The 21,658-nt window shown below is 43.4% G+C and overlaps 2 protein-coding genes across 5 annotated transcripts in view; both read right to left on the reverse strand.

The window, feature by feature from the left end:
- LOC127212582 (zinc finger protein 709-like) overlaps positions 1-21,658 on the reverse strand; it is a 146,693-nt gene that overhangs the window by 36,419 nt on the left and 88,616 nt on the right. The window lies entirely within an intron of this gene.
- LOC127212586 (zinc finger protein 431-like) overlaps positions 1-21,658 on the reverse strand; it is a 53,166-nt gene that overhangs the window by 9,762 nt on the left and 21,746 nt on the right. For 2 of the 4 annotated variants that reach the window (XM_051172674.1, XM_051172672.1), the window contains exon 1: positions 3,236-3,349. The exons of 1 other annotated variant lie outside the window; for it this stretch is intronic. In XM_051172674.1, the coding sequence (XP_051028631.1) occupies positions 3,236-3,238 (3 nt within the window). In that variant the 5' untranslated portion in view covers positions 3,239-3,349. Of the gene's footprint in view, positions 1-2,901; positions 3,076-3,235; positions 3,350-21,658 lie in introns of those variants that run through there. One more of the 4 variants, XR_007833592.1, reaches the window with a different exon arrangement.

Below are 21,658 nucleotides of genomic sequence, written 5' to 3' on the forward strand. Positions count from 1 at the left end.
CTTTGGGGCTTTGGATTTGGGCAGTGGCTGAATGCTCAAAGTAGGGCTTAATGGGCCATCCTAGAAGAGCATGGAAGACAGCGTAGATCAGGATGGCTCGGGGACACTTTGAGGTACCAAAGTCCCCATGAGGACCAGTGGATTTCTCTCCTCATGCTGAATGCAGCTTTGGGTGTAGAACTCTCAGCCACCACGTATACCTGACTGCCTCCATGCTGTGCACAATGATGACAAGTGAGAAAAGAAACACACAAGCCAACTAACAACAACAAACCCAAAACAACAACAACAACAACAATAATCTCTGAAAATGTAGGTTTTATAAGAGTTGCTATGGTCATGGTGTCTCTTTACAGCAATGAAACATTGACCAAGTGTCTTAGCTAGGGTTTCCATTGCTGTGAAGAGACACCATGACTATGGCAACTCTCATAAAAGAAAACATTTTAATTGGTGCTGGCTTACAGTTTCTGAGGTTTAGTCCATTATCATCATGGCAGGAAGCATGGCAGCGGGCAGGCAGACATCTTGATCTGCAGGCAACAGAAGAGGGGACTGTGCCACACTGGACAGATTGAACATATAGGAGACCTCAAAACCAGCCTCCATGGTGACACACTTCCTACAACAAGGCCACACCTCCTAAATGTGCTACTCCCCTATGAGCCAAGCATTCAAAGACTGACTCAAACCACCACACTAAGCCAGATGCCAATACTTGGCTTTTTAAAGGGATGGAAATAACTAAAGAACACAGGTATATTGACACTAAAACAGACTAAGTTCTTTCCTGGTGGAGGGAACGCCATTAATAGGAGACTGTATGACCTGCCCAGTGTAAAACGTTAGCTGCTGAGTGCTGTATGCTGACAGACACGCCACAGCCAAATGCCCTGTGTCTCAGTCCTCTCACCAGACTGAAGTGAGCCAACCAGGTTTGTATTGACCTGTATGGGAGCTGCCCAATTAGAAATTTCATTGGTCCAAGACAATGTCATCAAATTGTACACTCACCAATTTGATTAGCCTTCATTCATAAGGTATGAATTAATGCATGCTGAGAATGTAAACAGGAAGTCACTTACCTGCCAGATCAGAACATATATAACAGAAACTCACTGACAACTTAAACTTGAGCCAACCCTAACCTAGCTTTTGCCTAGCCTGTTTACCCCTGCAGTGTACACACTAAACTATTCCTTCTGTTCTGGTCTCAAGAAAGAAAGAAACCATGCTATCCACACACATCCTTTTCATGTTACTGATATGGACAGTGCACTCAATGACTCAAATGGGTATTTTTAGAACTGTGTGATACTACAATCCTTTAATTCAAGAATTGAGGAAGGTGACTCAGAAGGACAGCAAGGCCTGTGTGGCTACACAGTGGGGTGGAGGCAACCAGAATCAATATAAAAGACCTTGTAAAAAATATTTATCTGAAAGCCTGGAGGTAAAGCTCGTCTGGAATTAATGTGCCTTCCCAATGTAGAATCAGACCACACACACAGTGATTTGCTAAGAGTGGACATAGTCATGGTGTTCCTTCACAGCAATAGAATTTTGCTGAGACACTGTTCCTGATCTCGTGGCTTGCTAAGACTGTTTTCTTATGCAACTCAAGACCACATGCCCAGGGTGACACAAAACACAGTGGGATAGTAAATATTATATAGATCATTAATCAAGAAAATGCCCTATACATTTTCTCACAGACATCTAAAAAGCATGCCTACTGAATCATCTGCCAGCCTCAAAATACAGATTTTTAAAAGCAAATACAATGTTTTTTGACACTCAGGTCCTACACGTGCGTGCACGCGCGCGCGCGCGCACACACACACACACACACACACACACACAAACCACACACACACACACAAACCAATGAAAATTTGAAAATCTGTCGTTTAGGGCTGGAGAAACGAGTCAGCATTTAAGACCACTTACTGCTCTTACAGAAGAACTGAGTTTAGTTCCCAGCACTAACATGGTGGCACAAAATCATCTGTAAATCATGTAGGCAAGGCATCTGGTAGCATCTTCTGTCTTCTGGGGGCACCAAACCCAAGTGATGAACACACATAGATAGGGGCAAAACACTCACGCACATAAAAGAAATTTAGTAAACCACAGACCCCATGTCTTGTATACATCAACATGAATAAAATGGCCAAAAATACACAGAAATGTGACAATTATCTACAGCTAAAACTATAATTTTGTAATTAAAAAATCAAGGAACCGGATAAAAGAAGAAAAATTCCATGATCACACACAGGAAGTCTTAATATTCTTTCAGTACAAAATTTGAACTACAGATTCAACAAAAGTCTAATAAAAAGTATAACAATTTATGGCCGGGTGGTGGTGGCCCACGCCTTTAATCCCTGCACTTGGGAGGCAGAGGCAGGCGGATCGCTGTGAGTTCGGGGCCAGCCTGGTCTACAAAGAGAGTCTAGGACAGTCAAGGATACACAGAGAAACCCTGTTTCAAAAAAACAAAAACAACAACAACAACCCCCAAAACAATAAACTCCAAAACAATAATTTATGCTATGAACATCAGAAAACTGATGGCAAAAGGTCATCATGACTGAAACCGCGACCAACACAAGACTGAATTGAATAAACCGCGCACACAGTGACATCACATGACCTCAAAACTTCTCATACACCTGCAATAAAGACTGTGCTGTTTGAGAAAGAATAAAGAGATCAAAAGAACACGAACGAACAATTAGAGAGAAATTGATATAGGGCCAATTTTGATCCATGAGGCCAGGAAACGCAGGAAGCCTGTCTTCCTAACACACTGGACCCCCGCGGCATCCACATGCAAATGTGTTAGTGACACAGACTTTCCACCTGCACAGAATTAACTGCAGACGGATCCTGCACCTGAGTGTCCAGTGCCCAGCGCAGAACTCCTAGAAGACTCTAGAGAAGCCAGGGCTCTGCGAGGCAGCGAGTCTGCCTTCCCTGGCAATGAAAGCCGCGCATGCGCGCGCCCCGCACAGTTACTTAAACAGTTTCCAGGCACCGGCTCCCTTTTCCCATGCTGTGCGCAGGCGCAGCCTTCAATCACTCAGAGGTCCCGCTTCCGCCCGGGAGGTGCAGGGAGCTCAGTGAAGAAGATGAATCACGCCGGGCGCCGCCGGCTCCCGCACCCCGGGACGAACCCCACGCGCGCTCCCGCGGCTCCTCCCCGCGTGGGGACGGCGGCCCCGCTCACCATGGCGCGGATCCCGAGCTCGCCCCGCTCTCCTCACAGCTCCCGGCAGCGGGTCACGGCGCGGCACGCGGAACCCGAGAGCCTCCCTCAGACAAAGCGGAGCCCGAAGCATGGGGGACCGGAAGTGCTCGCCTCTATTCTGACTGACAGTCCGCCTCGAGGTCCTGATTGGCTAGTGAGGCCTGAGTGACAGGAGCAGCTCCCTTAGGGACAGAGTCACTGCACAGTGGTCCCCAGCCCTGGCTTCCACCTCAGGCACAGAGCTGCCCAGACCTGCGGAGTTTGGCATCGCGGTAGAACTTGCGCCTGCGCTGCAAAGTCGTTGCAGCGCCCAGTAGACACTGTCCCTTTGTGCAGGCATTGGGTCCCGAGCATACAGATACCTTTACCCGATGTGTACTAGAGTGATCCCCCTGTCTCAGCTGTGATCACGTCCAGCCCTTTATGCCAAATTTAAACCACCAGATTGACAGTCACCATCCATCAGCAATTTCAGTAAGGCAGAGCTAGGACTGCTCACAGCTCTCTCAGCTGCACATCCTAAGCAAACCATTATTAACACTTTCCCAGCCTTCTGTGGTGCCCCTGGCCTATCAGGCAGCATTTTGGGGGGAGGAGGCAGGATATGAAAAGTTTAAACCAGATCTGTCTGAGAAGGGAAACACCCACAATTAGGGTGCCCAAAGTGGAGGTTCCAGGTTGAGGACTATGGGATTAGAAGATAAAGAGAAAAGTTGGTATCGCCTGGCAGTGGTCTGCACACCTTTAGTCCCAGCACTCAGGAGGCAGAGGCAGGTGGATCTCTGAGTGAGTTTCAGGACAGCCAGGGCTACAGAGAGATTCCCCTGTCTCGGAAAACAAAACCAAAAACTAAACAAACAAGCAAAACTCATCAGTAGGTCTTTCATGAGCCAATCCCACTCAGGCTTGTCAGAACATGGACCAGAAAAATTCTGAACACCTGTGAGAACAATTCCAGGAAAACAAGACAGGAGTCTTGAGACCTCAGTGCTTTCGTGCTCTTTCCAATTTTATTGGATAAGAGTGAATTTACTTTAGACTACTCACTAATGCTTGCTGCTGTTCTTCAAACAAATGTTTATGCTTGGGGGGGGGCACAAAACAGGTTTTTACTCTTTCTTTCTTTCTCTTGTTTTTGAATATGGGGTTTCTTTGTGATCTGACTATCCTCACACACTCTTTCGTAAACCTCAGAGCACGTACAGTCTGGAGCTCTGAATAAAGTTAGTTATTGAATGATATTTCAGTCAGCCTTAATTATTGACTCAGTTGTCCTAGATCCCACCACCCCTCAAGTGGTCACATGGCTCCACCCCTGACCACATGCCCATCCTCTTCGTGGAAGTTGTACATGGGGTCCCCACCCCTGAGGCAGGACTTTAAATATTGCATTGCAGTCATATTTATTGCATAATTGTGTTAATGGATCCAGAAGATCAAACTGTGTTCTGAGTCCTTCTGCGCCATCTTTCCTCTCACCCACTGTCCCATAATGGTTACCCCCATCTCTCTGTGAGTGCGTACACCTGGGTGGGTGGTTGTGATGCAGGGGGCATATCAGAATTCAGGGGAGTACTGTATAGGGAGCTGTGGGGTGATGGGTGAACTGGGCACCATTGCTAAGGCCCCAGGCCAGTCTCTTTATTGCTACAATTAACCAATGAGACACTCGCCATCATGGAAGCCCACTTGCTTGCTTGCTTGATTGATTGATTGCTACGATCCATAAAATTTCCTCCCTCCCTAGGCTTGAGGCTCACATCTGAGAACTGCTGTGTTGGTGACGATGTGAGCCTTGCTCAAGCTAGCAATAAAGACCCTTGTGTGTTTGTGTCAGAATCAGCTCCTTGGTGGTCTTTGGGTTTTCGTGAACTAAGCACAACATTTTGGTGCATTGGAGTAGAACCCCAAGGCCCCCAGGATCCCTGAACAGAAGAATCTGGAACCATCTTGTCTGTGTCTGCCTCTGAACCCCTGATTTTCGTTCTGAGACTCGTGGCAAATTTGTGCGTGGTGAGATACTGTTGGAGCAGACATGCTGGGTAGCCATGACCACAGGGGACTGAGAGACTTCCATGCAGTTGAAAAAGATTATCCATAGGTAGCACACCGAGATCAAGTGCCATACATTGTGGTCTGGGAAGGTCTAGTTAACAACAACTCTCCCGCTTGGATTAAATCTTTCCTTCCTCCACAGAAAACTGAAGCATTGGCAACCACGGAATGGAAAAGTGCGACCCCGGAAACACTTCAATCTGGGACCGAAGCGTCAGCACCACCGCTGTACAGAGTAAGAATTGCTCTTTCCTCACTCTCTCTATGTCTCTCCTCCACAAGAGCCACTCCCTCTGGAGGAACTTGTGGCTCCACGGGAGCCACCTCCAGCACCGCCACTGGCAGGCATGGTCAGACATGGTCAGGCCAGTCTCAGGGGACTAAGAGCAGAAGGAGAACCGTGCCGGAGAGCCCTGACTCCACTGTTTTGCCTTTAAGAGCTGCTGGTCCTGCAGATACAAATGGAAATCAGCCCTATCATTATTGGCCATTCACCACTAGAGACCTCTATAATTGGAGGACCCGGAATGCCCCATTCTCTGAAAATGCCAAGGAGCTTATTGGTTTATTAGAAGCTGTTCTGTTTACCCATCAGCCATTGAGGGACGACTGTCAGCAATTGTTTCAGGTGTTGTTTCCGACTGAGGAAAGGAAGCCTGTGCGTCTGTGCTGTCTGCAGCTGCCGTGGCCAGCTGCTGTGGCCGGCTCTCCCATAGCCGTGGCTCCTGTGGCCTCCACAGTGATGGCCTTGACTCTGTGGCTTCTGTCTCCATGGCCTCCAGTCCTATACGACCCTCACTCTTTTTTTGTTTGTTTGTTTTTGTTTTTTCGAGACAGGGTTTCTCTGTGTAGCCTTGGCCGTCCTGGACTCACTTTGTAGACCAGGCTGGCCTCGAACTCACAGCGATCCGCCTGCTTCTGCCTCCCGAGCGCTGGGATTAAAGGCATGCGCCACCACGCCCGGCACGACCCTCACTTTTACGACTTCGACCACTGTGGCCTGCACTTCCATGGTCTTCACTAAGGTGGCCTCTGCTCCTGTGGCCTCTGCTCCTGTGGCCTCTGCTCCTGTGGCCTGAACTCCTGTGTCCCGCACTCCCGGGGCCTCCATGTTTCTACTTCCTGTTCCTGTGATCCCTGCCTGCACCACGTCCTCTACATCAGTCTTCATTTTTAGAAGCTTCTGCCGCCACTGGCTCCCTTTCATCATTGTCACCTACAGCTTTCACGTCTAGGGCCTCAGCCAAGTGTCTCTAGTGTCCATGGCTACCGTTTTTTAAATTATCTGTATTACCTGTATCATTTGTAGGCCCGGCTAGCAATCAATCAAGACACAGACACTTGTTATACTTTAAAATAGCTTTAGTTAACCTGGGGCAGGACAGATCTCAATCTTTTGTACTACTTCCCATAGTGGGGCAGGCATGGGATCCCTGCATCAATCCCATGCCATCTGCTTCCAATAACTTCTATCAAGCTACCTCCCATCCATAATCCCAAATACTCACTCATGTTCTTCATCTGGCCTGGATTTTCCATCCATGCCGCCGGCCATGTGCTTCTCCTCCAGCTAACCCATGGCAGCAGCCTTCCTCTCTTCACTTCAGGTCTCCTTCTCCTGGAGGAGGTCCTTCTTCTTCCCAGAATTCCTCTCTCTCTCTCTCTCTCTCTCTCTCTCTCTCTCTCTCTCTCTCTCAGCCCCACCTATCTCCTCTGTCCTGCCCAGGTGGGATGGCTTTTTATTAAACAAAAGGTGAGTCAGAAACAGCAAGCAGTAAAAATACATAAGATTATTCCCCAACACATGACTTCGGTTGCCACTCACTACACCTTTCCCCAATGGCCTGCAGCCCTGGGGTTCAATGGGTGCCACTTCTGAAGCCTCGGGCTGACTGTCTTCCGCCATCTGGGCCTCGTCCTTCTCAAAACTCCTCAAGGATCTGGGAGTACAGAGGGCGGGGGGTGAGGGGGCTAAGAGGCAGCCCGACCATGTTCCCTGCCCACCCCGAGGTCCCCAGAGCTGCCCACTGCCTCAGTTTCCCTACCAATTGCTTCTTGGAATTCTGGGTATAGGAAAGGATAATTAAAAAGCCAGCAGAGGCTGAGAGAGACTGAGTAGGATGAGAGAAGACAGTGCAGAAAGGGAGATGGAGTAGGGGCTAGAGAAGGGAAGAGACAGGTGAGAGTGAACTGGGTTAGCAGAGTGAGAATGGGAGACAGTTGGTAACAGGTGATCTGGGGGAAGCTGAGCTGAACCAGTAAAGATATCGTGGGCTGGAGAGATGGCTCGGTGGTTAAGAGCACCCACCACCTGCTCTTCCAAAGGTCCTGAGTTCAATTCCCAGCAACCACATGGTGGCTCACAACCATCTATAATGAGATCTGATGCCCTCTTCTGGCCTGCAGGGGTACATGCAGACAGGACACTGTATACATAATAATAAATAAATAAATCTTTTTTTAAAAAAGATATCGTTAGGAGACAATTGAATGAAGAACCCATAAAGAAATCACAAGGGAAAAAAATCTTCATTCACTACTCAGGGTAGGTCAATCACTCATCCAGTATTTATTTACTCTAAGCTCTGTACCTGAGCCTGCCTCAGGGTTGGGCCTTTGCATGGTGGAGCACTATGGTTGAAATGAGAGAAGCTAAAAATGAGAACATGATATTAAGTAAGGTGGGCAGGGGAGTCAGTAACAAGCAGAGAATATGAGGAAGGGAGCCTTGCAGACAGCTGGAGGGACAGCAATTCTTTACTGCAAAGAGCATGGGCCTAAAGGCCCTGGGGCAGAGTAGAGCCTGGACTGTTGGAAGGCCAGTGTGGCCAAGTGTCAGGAGCAAAGGGAGGGCACGGGGACAGAGGGACAAGGAAGGACAGGAAGGTAAGTGGTATGATTGGTGGCCTTCCTGCTTGGATGGAAGGGTGTCACGGAGCTCAAAAGCACAGGAACCACACAGCTCTGAGAGGCATTGCAGCTCTGAGGAAAGCGTGTCCTCAGCTGAGCTAAGGAGCTCAGGAGCTTCAGCACGGTCCACTTTTTTTTTTTTGCTTAATTGGTTCTTGGCTTCTCCTGGTAACAGATCTGGGTTCTCCCAATAACAGAGTCACACCAGGAAGCAAGTCTCATAAAAGAGATTTATTGGGAGGGTCCTGGGTGTGAAAAGACGGATCTAGAGCTAGCTGCCCCTGTTCTTCAGAGAGGGCATCAGGGACTTGAACAAAGGCAGGGTGTGGAGGAATGTCTTGAGTGGATATAACAACTGTCAATAAAGCATTGTTTAGCCAAGCGGCTGGGCAGAAGGACAGGAACTGAAAGGCGGGACTTCCTGGAGAGGAGGAGGAGTGGAGAGTTGACAGTTGATGGGGAGAGGGAGGAGATTTACATATAATCTCAAGCATTTGCCAATCTGATCCTGGGATCTGATCTCTCCTCCCAGGATCAGATCGGCAAATGCTTGAGATTCTATGTAAATATTGAGGATTAGAGTACTTTATTTTAGTTGATTGTTTTTTAAAAAGTAGCAGTTTAGATTCTGCCCTGAGCAGTGCTTGCAGTTTTGAATTACATTTCAGTCTTGTTGTGTCAGTTACTGGCTTCCTAGGCTGAACAGATACATTTTATTGTAACAAATTGGCACCCAATGAAACCCTTGAAAAGGCATACTTTGTTATAGTTTGGGAGGGGAGGGGGGATAGCTCCAAAAGAGAAAACTCAAATAATAAAGTAGACACTTTGTTATAACTTGGTGGTTCAAAGATGAAAGACATAGCAACACAGTTTTTGAGCTTTGTTGTTAAATGCTCTTTTAAATGATACAAATAGGAGAGAGAAAAATCATGCTACTGATTATGACTATTCTTTTTATTTTAATCATTCTAACTTTCTTCAAAAGAAAAGGCTTTAGAGAAAAAATTACAAAAATTCATAGATTGGACTGAGGAAAATGCTGGGGTATGGGAGACAAAACAAAATGAAAAATATGAAATTTGGAAACAAACCTTAGAAGAGAAGTTAGAAAGGCTTGTAACTAAGAATAATAATCCTGAGATAGAAACTGAAGAAAGAATGACTTATAACTAAGAATAATAATACTGAAATAGAAACTGAAGAAAAAAGGCCAGAGCATGCAACACGGCTTTGTAACAAGACTACAAGGCAGTAGTCATTATTTGTTAAAAAAATATATATATATTTTCCCGGCCTTCATAAGGAACTACCAGGAGATGTGGAAAATCCACAAGGTTATCAGGGTTTTGATTGGCAACCTATAGAGGCACAAAAATTAAGAGGGTTTAAGGCAGCAATAAGCAGTTATGGTTTACACTCACTGTATGTCAAACAAATACTTAGTAACTGGGCCACACAGAATCTCATAATTCCAAAAGATTGGAGTGATTTGATGACTGCCATCTTAGAGCCGGTTCCGCATTACAATGGCTGGCATGGTGGAAAGCTGAGGCCTCACTTATGGAGCAGTGCCAATAGGAATAGAGGCATTGACATTGGAGAAAATTTGCAAGAAATATCCTCAATCCATAATTTACCATTATATGGATGGTATCTTATTGGCTGATTCAGATTCAAGTGTATTAGAACAGATTTTTGATGAAATAAGTGGAACTTTGCCTAGTTGGGGATTACAGATTGCCCCAGTAAAAATACAAAGAGGAGAGTCTGTTGATTATCTAGAATACAAAATAGGCCTGCAGAAAATTAGACCACAGAAAGTACAAATCAGGAGAGATCAATTAAGAACTCTTTTTTTTTTTTTTTTTTAAAGAACTCTTAATGATTTTCAAAAAGTGCTGGAAGATATTAATGGGCTGCAGCCTACAATTGGTTTAACTATGCAAGAACTAAGTAATTTATTTCAAACCTTACAAGGTGATAAAAAAATGAAATAGCTTAGAAAGTTATCAGCTGAAGATCAAAAGGAATTGACTCTGGTAGAAAAGAAATTACATGATTCGTGTATAGACCACATGGTCCAAAGAAGGCGCTTTTTTTTTTTTTTAACCACACAAACAAACAAAGTAAAATATTAAAAACCTACATAGAAGAGGTTTCTGAATTGATTGTAAAAGGAAAACTGAGACTTCGCCCCCAGGCTGGACTAGATCCAGCAGATATGGCAGTACCTTTTATTAATGCTGAGATTGCCTCATTATGAGCTGACAATGAACATTGGCAGAGGGCTTGTAGTGATTTTTTGGGAGAAATTAACAACAGATACCCCAAAAGCAAGCGATTTCAACTCATAAAAAGAACTAATTGGATTCTTTCTCATATAGTAAAGAGGATTCCAATTTCTGGTCTTCCTACAATTTACACTGATGCCAATAAATAAAAAAAGAGCAGGTTATAAATCAGAAAATATATAAGTAAGGTAGTTGAGAGTCCTTATGATTCCATTCAAAAATAAGAATTATATGCAATTCTGCTGGTGTTATCAGAGTTTGAAGACTCTCAATACAGTTACTGACTCTCACTATGCTGAAAGAGTTGTGTCAAATATAGAAACTGATGATCTAATTCAGGATGATTCCAAATTAACTTCACTATTTATTCAATTACAACAAGTGATCAGAAATAGAAACCATCCATTGTATGTAACTCATATAAGGTCTCACACAGGTCTACCTGGACCTCTAGCACAAGGTAATGATGAAATTGATCAACTATTGATAGAAAATGTGTTACAAGCTTCAGAGTTTGATAAAAAAAAAAAATCATATTAACAGTAAAAATTTTTTAAAGGAATTTTTCTATCACTTGGCAACAAGCCAAGGAAATTGTGAGGAAATGTCCTTGTTCTATATATAACCAAACTCCATTACCTGCAGGAAGTAACCCTAAAGGTAATAAAAAAAAATGAAATTTGGCAAATGTATGTATTTCATTTCCTAGAGCTTGGTAAACAGATGTGTACCATACTATAGACACATATTCAGGATTTCAATGGGTAATGGCTTTAAGTTCTGAAAAGGCTGATTTTGTTATTACACATTTATTGGAAGTCATGGCAATAATGGGTATACCTAACAACTGACAATGCTCCATCATATGTCTCTAATAAAATGAAACCTTTTTTTTACATGCCATAACATAAAACATGTTACAGGTATTATATTACTACAGGACAAGCAGCCACTGAAAAATCCAATCGTACTTTAAAAGAAATGCTCATCAAACAAAAAGGGGCATCAAAGATCCCCAGAAATAGATTACATAATGTCTTATTGACTTTGAATTTCTTAAATGCCAGCTGCAGAGAGACATTGGATTTTAGAAAAATCTGCTGAATTAGATCAGCCTGTCTATTTCAAGGACATCTGACCTCAGAGTGGAGAACAGGAAATGTGTTACGGTGGGGAAGAGGTTTTGCATATGTTCATACAGGAAAGGAGAAATTGTGGGTTCCATCACAACTGATAAAAAATAGATATGACAGAGGAAGACACCCTGAAAATCGTACATATGTCCTTAATCCTAACACCATGGAGACAAAGACAGGCTGATCTCTGTGAGTTCTAGACCAGCCTGGGCTCCACAGTAAGTCAGGGGCTGACCCCCTGCTGATAAATTAAGTTACTTGCAGAGACAACCTAGGGTTTAAAGTGACAAATTTTTTCCTTAAACTTACTAAGTATGTTCCTTTGTCTTAATGATGGATTATCTATCCTTACTGATCTAAAGGATGGATACATATCAATCTTAGGTTTATGTAAGGAAAATGTCACTGCTCTAAAACAGCCAGCCAATCTCTTTAAAAGTGGAGCTTCCATTGGGAGAACTGGTGCCAAAGGGTAATTGGCCTACGAGACACATTCCGTTGGTCTATGTTAGGACCAAGGATGGGCGGGGAGACAGACATGCAAGCTGCATGCCTCCCATGTCAAAAACTCTTTGTATGCTGAGTTAAGGGGTCACTACTCTGGCAGCTGGCTAATTCCCTGTAAACGTGAGCTACTTTCACGGGGGACAGGTGGTGGTCACACCAGATGCAAAAAGACACAGAGGACTTACAGGTGACAAGGTACAGATCAGCCTAGTTAGATCCCCAAAACTCAAAGGCTACAATTCATATACATAAAAGGATAGGCTTAGTGCCTTTTCTTTTGCTCAGTGCAACTGGCTTGTCTCTAAAATGGGGTACATTTCCTGGGAGACAGGTAGCGCCCTGGCCTACACACCAGGTGTCTTAGAAGCTAGAAAAGGACATTTAGAACTAAAAGGTGAAAGTGTCTATCCCTTAAGAGAAGGGGTAAGACAAAACCACCCACACCAAATGTAAAATCTGAGGCACAAGATCCCCAGGGTATGCATAAACTCTAAAATGGGAGTTTATTTAAGTGTGAAAACCCAGGTACAAGATGCCTAAGGTATGCATGAACTCTAAAATGAGAGCTTATATAAAGTTTAAAAGGTGGAAGTGTCCATCCCCAATGGAGAGAAGGAGTGAGACAAAAATACCTTCAAGAAATGTAAAAACTCAGGTACAAGATGCCTAGGGTATTCATAATCTTATTTAAGCCTTAATGCTTCTTCTTTTGCTCAGGGAAACTCTCTTGTCTCTAACACGGGAAGCATTTTCTCAGGACACAGGTAGCAGCCTGGCCTATACATCAGATGCCACAGAGCCTAGAGAAGGACGTTTAGATCTATACAGTCTTGTCTTGATTTCAATTAGATAATGTTTGTATGTCCTTTGGTAATGGTGATATTATGCTTCCTCTTTGGAAGAGGTCAAAATAAAACAGACCTGGATGAAAGGGAGACTGCTCACTTAAGTCAGTCTGTACGTACATGAATTCAAACTACAGAACCAGCCTCGATTGTTCTGTGCATCCTGCACACCTTATGCATTTATAGTTTCAGAACCGTATAATGATTGTGAGAAATTATGTAATTTCAGAACAAAAGTACCAGACACTGATGCTGGATCAGACCCAACAGGATTCATCCTCCAGCATGCTGAGACGCTGACATCCTGCGTTCCTCATGTTCCATCCACAACTGCTTTGGTTGCTGTTCGTCATCAGAACAGAACAACTCCCAGGACAGCTTTGAAGAAAGCTCCTGATTCCAATTGGTCCAGCATTTCAGACTGTCCCACACAGGACTTTTATTAAGCCTGAATTTCTCAATATTTAGAGACTGGACCACAAATGCTGTCTCTAGCTTGTTTAAACACTTTCCCACTTTTTATTTGGGCCCCTACATAGGTATTATTCATCCCAAATAAGCCAGAAGAAGCCTTAAGAGAACGCCGTCCCATTTCCCTTAATGGGGGTCGGGTAAAGTTTTGGGCTATGGATGTTTATTTTCATTAGGAGTTGGTTATGTTGTTATTGGTCTTATTCAGAGAGAGAACGAGATTGGACTCAGGGATTTCTCTCTGAGAATATAGAAATATATAGGGATGATAGGATAAAAGGTAGATTATTGAATCTACTCTTCAACTTAGGGCCTTAATTGTTACTCACAAAGCTATTTTTAATTCATTGATATAAAATTTTTATATTGACATAAAATAAGTTTAATTTTAATTCGTTATGCTGCTCAGTTTTATCACAGGAATAGACATCCTCGGCTCAATAGATAGGTAAGGTAAAATATTTAGGTAAGGTCTTCAAAAACCTCAGAGGCCTACAGGAAATGGCACTTAAAGCTGTTTTTATTATTGTTTTGAGGATTCTTTGAAAATGAGACAGGTTGCCTCCTGGCAACACCCAGCCTGCCTCAGAGAAGGTGATGAGCATCGAGGAACCTCCTTATGGAGATGGATTCAGACGTGGCAAACCAGCCACTGGGCAAAAATGTCCTTGTTTTCTGTCACAGACAGACACAGGCTGGGGAGGCCGAGGAGGTGTCGTTTTGACAGGAGCCAAGTTTTTGACAGATTTTTGACAGTTCCTGTAGTGCTACCATACGGTAGCCACAGGCTGGGCTGGGAAGGAGGGCCTGTCGTTTTGACAGCTCTTTCAGCACGCCACTCAGGGACTACAGTCCTCCCGCAGGCTAGTAGTCTATTGCTTTTAAGGAGACTGAAACTGGGCATCTTGAGTCAATCGCGCAATCTTAGCACTTAGAATGCTGAAGCAGGAGGATTCCATGAGTTCCATCCCAGTCAGTGTTACACTGGAAACTCAGGCCAGTTTAGACCACAGGGTGGTGCCCTGCATAAAAATAAATGAGCACATAGATGAGACGAAAGGCCCAGGCTTTCTAGACTGTGATGCAGAATTCACTTCATCCCGGTCCTTTGGCATCAGTGTGTGAAGACTTTTAGTCCTGACAGGAGTAAGAACTTTGTCTTTACCAAAACACAGATAAGAACTTGATATTGTTATTTTTTTATGCATCTGGGTATTAACTTCTCGTGGGTGGGTATATATGTGTACACACACGCTGCAGGGTGGGAGGTGGCTCTACATTCCACGGTGCACCTGTAGAGGTCAGAGGACAGTGTGCAGGAGTTGGTACCCTATGGATTCCAGGAGGTGAACTCAGGTCACGAGGCTTGGCTGCAGGGACTTTTAAGCAGCCTTACTAGCAAAGGAACCGGACTCCTGCATTTCTCCTTTTTATGACAGTTATGAGCGAATGGTTCTTGTTGAAATAAAAGAGTAAAGTCAGAGATCCTTTATAATGTTTTTTACCTTATTGAAATACATTTCACACAATAGACCTATCTGCAGTGAGAGATGACTACCCCTCCCCAATAACAGAATTCACCAAAATAGATGAATACAAAACAGCCCGTTCCACCTATGGTACTGGGGAAAAGAACTATTAATAGATCAATGAATCATACATATCTGAATCATGAAGTCCTTCTGCACCATTAGTTTAGCCATCAATAAAATGAGTATCTGCCCGTGGAATGGCAGAAGGCTGGACAATTTTTAGAATCGCAAATTCAGTTCCTCTGAGAGCATCCTACATCTTGCCAGCTGGAAAATGATTTCTTATCCTTCTATGGTGATCTGCAAATAGAATCTTAAAAGACATAGAGTTGTGTAACACTCTTAAAAACTCACGGCTAGTTAAGGGTATTATTATACAGCAAATATAAAAAACAGATGGTTGTTGGCATCAGGTCATCTCCTTACAAAGTTAGTAAGAAGAGTAAAGCAGGCAGTTAATATTTTCTGACCCTTATGGTGTAAACCCAACGTGATGATTTATTATTTCATGTTATGAAATCTACAGGAGACAGTTTAGTGGGTAAAATAAGTAAGTTTAAATGCAGTTTGGGATCCATATGATACACAAATGCCTCCTTTAGTCCGCATTCAAATAGCTGTAGCTCTTCCCTTGCCTCTTGGGATAATTTGTGAGGACTGTCCAATGCCATTTATCCTTCTAGAGTGTTAAACAGATTGGCTAGTGTGTAATTAAATATTAGACATTTTGATTTTCATTAAATTTACTTGAAATACCAAGTGCAGTTCATGACACAGGAATTGGAAAACAAATTCCTCTTCCCTGTGTGCCCTAGTTTGCCTAGGTTGTAAAGTTAGTTGTTTCACGGGCTCTCCTAAGTTCTCAACAGGAAATGGTGGGAACTTAAGTGTAGGCTTCAACCTTCTCCAAACCTACTTTATTTGGGGTTCATTACTGCTTATATGTCCCTTCCAACCCACCTACCCTAGATAGTAGAGAAAATAGGTTAATAGGAACAGGAGAAGTAGACCTTGTTGGACTCGGTTCCTGGGAACGATTCCCCTGGCAGAGTCAGCAGGATTTCAGCAGACGAGCAATTCCACCAAAATTGCTGCTGGAACCTGGAACAGAAGACAGAACCTTGAGCAGCAGCCAGAACCTGGAGCCTCGAAGCCTTCACTGGAGCAGTGCTCTCTTGGAGTGTCTTGAAGTGGGCCAAGGAACAGCTAAACAATACCAAGACCCAAAACGCCCATGCTCCTCTCAGAGTCTGAACTAGGATGTGTTTCAGCTGGCAAAAGCCAAGCCCGTCCCCGCCCCACACTCTAGGGGGTTTGTCTTCTAGTGAGTAAACCTCACCTGTTCTCTTACAAGTCTGTTGCCCACCCCACGCTTGGGATCAAAACAAAAACATGTTTAAGTCCACTACACTAAAGATTAGATTGATGATCAAGCTCCTTGCCCGATGCTTTAGGGATCTTCAGGCGACGGAGGGTCCTGTCTAAGAGAAACTTCAGTAAGGGCGCTGATGGAGTTGTCATTCAGACAGAAATTGGTTGTGCTGTTTTTACTTTTGATTTTGCTTCAGCAAGAAAAACATTCTTTGTGTGTGGGGGGGAGAAGGGGACTCTCTTTTACTAATTTTAAAGCTTGATTGTCCAGTTTTGATCCTTCAAGAATTCATTATCTCTTTTCCATGACTAATGACCTCATTATCTTCCCTAATTATTTGAAAAACAGAATTAATGACCAAGTGACCCAAAATTGAATGGAGGTATTTCACCTTAGTTCATCTTCCTTTTCAATATTCTTTTGGACTCTCTCCCATTCTTCGTTATCTAAAGTCTTTCTTCTGGAAACCAGGAATTATGATCATAAATCCCTTGCAAGAACTCTAATAAATGTAATCTTAACTCTTATGTTTTTCTTTCTTTCAAAAATGATGCACAGACTAGGCGTAAGGCAAAGCCTTTCCCCTCTTTCCTGCTCACTGCTCTCACCTTCTGGGAGGGGCCTCTCTCTCTCTCTCTCTCTCTCTCTCTCTCTCTCTCTCTCTCTCTCTCTCTCTCTTTTCGAGACAGGGTTTCTCTGTGTAGCCTTGGCCATCCTGGACTCACTTTGTAGACTAGGCTGGCCTCGAACTCACAGCGATCTGCCTGCCTCTGCCTCCCGAGTGCTGGGATTAAATGCGTGCGCCACCACGCCCGGCAGGCCGCACTCTCTTACCTCGTTGCTGACTTCCAGTCCGTATTCAGCTCTTGTCACTGCTCTAGACACAAGGGGACCTGGGAGAATGGCGCCAATGAAAGAGCTGTACTGACGTCTGTGCAATAGCTAACAGAGCCGGAGTAACTTTATACTCTGAGATCTAAGAAATGTCACCTGAATAACAGTCTCACGAATTCAAGCTATGTACAATGACAAGAGGCACCTGTGTGGCAAAGAATGCTTCCACGTGGATGCATGTAAAGCAAAGTTTAGACTTTTAATTGTATAAGAACAGCAATTAATAATGGGTAATCTCACCCACTCCTCTCTCTGCTACACCTGAAAGGACCTCAAAAATGTATTCCAAGAACAGTTCTGTGATTTGAAGAAACTGAGGTCACAGGACTCTTCTCTTGTTTCTTTGGAGTGTTCCCACAAGCATTCAGAATTCTCATATGACTCAATTCCAGGACTGTGTTCCAGCAATAAACATAAATTATTTTTATTTTCTAAAGCAATAACATATGCATGAAGAAGATATATTTTACAATATGGAGGGGTGTGTGTGTGTGTGTGTGTGTGTGTGTGTGTGTGTGTGTGTGTGTACGATCATTGCATATCTGGTATGCAGGGAAGCCAGAAGAGTGCATAAGAACTTCTGTGCCTGTAATTACAAGCAGGTCTCAGCCATCAGGAGTCAGTGTCAGGAAACACAGTTGGACACCTGACAGGAGCAGTACTACTAAGTCAGATTACAAGAACCCAAATATGACATTATAATGCAGAAGACAAAGAGGTCCCATTACTCGTTCTGTCTTCTATCACTTGCATGTGATGAAAGCTTCTGGTACATGGTCACTGAAGGATTGAATGGGTATCTATTCCTTTGTGAATGTACGCTGCATGTTGTTTCTCAATGTCTGTTACAGTATTTTGTATCCGTTTGGCCTACAGAGCAAATAACTGACACACGGAGACTGAAACGTACTTTAAAGCTGCCAGCACTTCACCAGGCAGAGTCTGAACTGATTCTAATCTACTTGTAAACTAAACAAACTACTCTAAACCTTATAACATGCATATATTCCAAGCATTTGCCACTATAACCCCTGGGCTAGTCCGCATCAAGTTCCCACCATCCTCCTCCAACCATCAAAAACCTTTTCCCTCTCTAACCATCCAACTTTTTTATTCCCCCTCCAGGAAGTCCCGCCTTCCACTTCCTGTCCTTCTGCCCAGCTGATTGGCTAAACAGCACTTTATTGCCGGTTGATACATTCACTCTGCATTCTCCCACAAATGTCATTTTAACACATATCTCTTGATGAGACTGACAACAGATTTAGTTGAGTAGAGATGGGTCTAGATGTAACCAACATTTGTTATTTTGTGGGCTCCTCTTTTTTTTTTCTTGTATTTTTTTTAAATTAATTTATTCTTGTTACATCTCAATTGTTATCCCATCCCTTGTGTCCTCCCATTCCTCCCCCCTCCCATTTTCCCCTTACTCCCCTCCCCTATGACTGTGACTGAGGGGGATTACCTCCCCCTGTATATGCTCATAGGGTATCAAGTCTCTTCTTGGTAACCTGCTGTCCTTCCTCTGAGTGCCACCAGGTCTCCCCCTCCAGGGGACGTGGTCAAATATGAGGCACCAGAGTATGTGTGAAAGTCATATCCCATTCTCCACTCAACTTGTGGAGAATGTCCTGTCCATTGGCTAGATCTGGGTAGGGGTTTAAAGTTTACCGCCTGTATTGTCCTTGGCTGGTGCCTTAGTTTGAGTGGGACCCCTGGGCCCGGGCTCCTCTTTCTTGCATCCTTCTCCATGCCCTTTTTATTTCACAATTCCAACACCGTAACACCAGAGAGAAGAAGAAGAAAAAAAAAAAGGATGGGGGGTGGAAGGGTCATCATCATCCTTAGACTACTTCCTGCTGATTATGGGCATCAAGTTCCTTGGGGCAAGTTGATCTTGACCATCAGGATATCCAACGTCTTCTTTTCTCATTTTTTTGCACATGACTACTTAACAAACCACAAAAGATAGCATCCAGCCACTAACCAGCAACCCAAACCACCCTTAGGGCCTTAGCAATTATATACCCTCTAAAAAGTGCCCAGAATTCCAGATGTCACATAACTGCAGAACCTATCTGCCTCTGTAAAAATCACGCCTCTTCTAGAGTACAAGGCAAATCGTAGTCATCTACTGTGAAGCAGCCCCATATCCCACACCTGGGATTAAAACAACAAAAAAAATTCCATAATATTTCTAGGTTTCTCAAACAAACAAACAAACAAACAAATGAAATTCTCACTACATTTTCCCCTTTCTGTTTTAAGCCATTAATTACGCTGTGTGTTTATTAAAAAAAAAAAAAAAGAAAATCCCAACCATTCGATTTTATGAATAAAGACTCAGGAGCCAGATGCTGGGGTGAAAACCTGTTCAGAGAGGCAGAGAAAGCTCTCAGCTGACCTTCCTATTTAGTTCACATCTCAGAGGAAAAAACAAAGAGTTCGTACAGAAGGAAAACCAAAGCCACTAAAAGCCAAAGAGCTTGCTAGCTCAGAGCTCAAAAGCCCCTACTTCTTATCCACGAGTCTTATATACCTTTCACCCCAAGGTCTCTTCTACTTTTTTTTTTTGTTTGTTTGTTTCAAGACAGGGTTTCTCTGTGTAGCCTTGGCTGTCCCAGACTTGCTTTGTAGGCCAGGCTGGCCTCAAACTCAGAGATCCGCCTGCCTCTGCCTCCCAAGAGTTGTGATTAGCTGCTTCTACTTTTTAATCCCTGTCAGCTGGTTTCTTGCTCTGCCTTTTGATCTATGGTTAACTTTATTAACTCCTGTGCACAAAACGCTCTTGGATTAAACATGTGTCCTTGGGCTTGCTGAACCACAACCATCTCTTTACAGTAAACAGACTATTCTTGGATTTAAGGTGTATGTTAGGGCTCAGCCACACCAAAGAAGAAATAGAGTTTTACAGTTCACAATGTCAGGGTTCACAGTGGAATCTAATATCCTGCAACAGCTGTGTGTGGTGGGAAATTAGAAACAGAAACATTTTCAAGGAAATAAGTGTTTCTTGGATTAGTGGCCAATGTTTTCAGAAGACCTCTTCTGCTCAGTTCTAATCTCTATCAGTTTTGATGGTTTAAACAGCTTTTCATTTCCGGTGGAAATATAAACAAACCTGCATCCCCAACACAAAACTTTCATGGACTTCAATTCTTATGCTAACACATTTTTTTTTTTTTTTTGGTTTTTCGAGACAGGGTTTCTCTGTGTAGCCTTGGCCATCCTGGACTCACTTTGTAGACCAGGCTGGCCTCGAACTCACAGCGATCCGCCTGCTTCTGCCTCCCGAGTGCTGGGATTAAAGGCGTGCGCCACCACGCCCGACACAACGGATTTGTTTGTTTGTTGGTTTTTCGAGACAGGGTTTCTCTGTGTAGCCTTGGCTGTCCTGGACTCACTTTGTAGATCAGGCTGGCCTCGAACTCACAGCGATCCGCCTGCCTCTGCCTCCTGAGTGCTGGGATTAAAGGCGTGCGCCACCACGCCTGGCTTACATTTTTATAGTATATAGGCTGATTAAATTCTACAACCCAGTGTCTCTCTGCTGGTGTTGTGCTTTTCTTATTAACATTCAGAACATTTAAAGTTAACAGCACTATTTAGTCTATGTCTGGTGCTCTTTGTTCCTTTTTGTTCTGTTCTGTTCCTTTTTCTTTCCTGGTACAATTAGATATTTATATTTATATTTATACAACTGCTTGTCCTGTAGGATTGTGTGGAATACCTATAATGTGCTTAATATTGTAATATACAAAGAATCGCTCCATCTTATTGGAAACACATGTGGAGGTATTATCAGTCTTTGTTTGTGCAGGTATCCCCATAATAACCATTATTTCCAGTAAATGTGTAACTACAGCATTAGCATTTTCAGAAATCAAAGAAATTACCCATTGAAACCCTGATTATGTATCAATGGTATTTTGTACAAACTTTAGTTTTCCAAATTCTGAAAGATAAAAAACATCCATCTGCCAGGTTTATTTATTTTGGTACACTTAGGATTACTTCTAGCAGGCAATGGAGTTTGGTTATATAAAGAACAAGTCAGACATTTTCCTATAATTACATTGGCTTGTTGTCAGGTGACAGAATAATTTTTCTTTAAAGTTTTACTAATAAAATGCTGTTTTTCGTGAAAACTTGAAACAACACATTGTCTATTAATCATTGGTCAATTTCTTAATTTCCTTATGACAATGGACCTAGCAAGCTGGTATGACACCAAATATGTGTAGTATACAATCAATGGTTTCTATATTGGATTGCTTGTTGCAATAATAGGTTAATTTTTAATTATTGGGAATAAATTCAGCAGTTTCTACAAGCAAAACAACTCTTTCTGCACACTGAGAGTCAGTAATTATATTAGAAGAGTCT

Source organism: Acomys russatus, chromosome 31 (assembly GCF_903995435.1).
Source record: "Acomys russatus chromosome 31, mAcoRus1.1, whole genome shotgun sequence".
Lineage (NCBI taxonomy): Eukaryota > Metazoa > Chordata > Mammalia > Rodentia > Muridae > Acomys > Acomys russatus.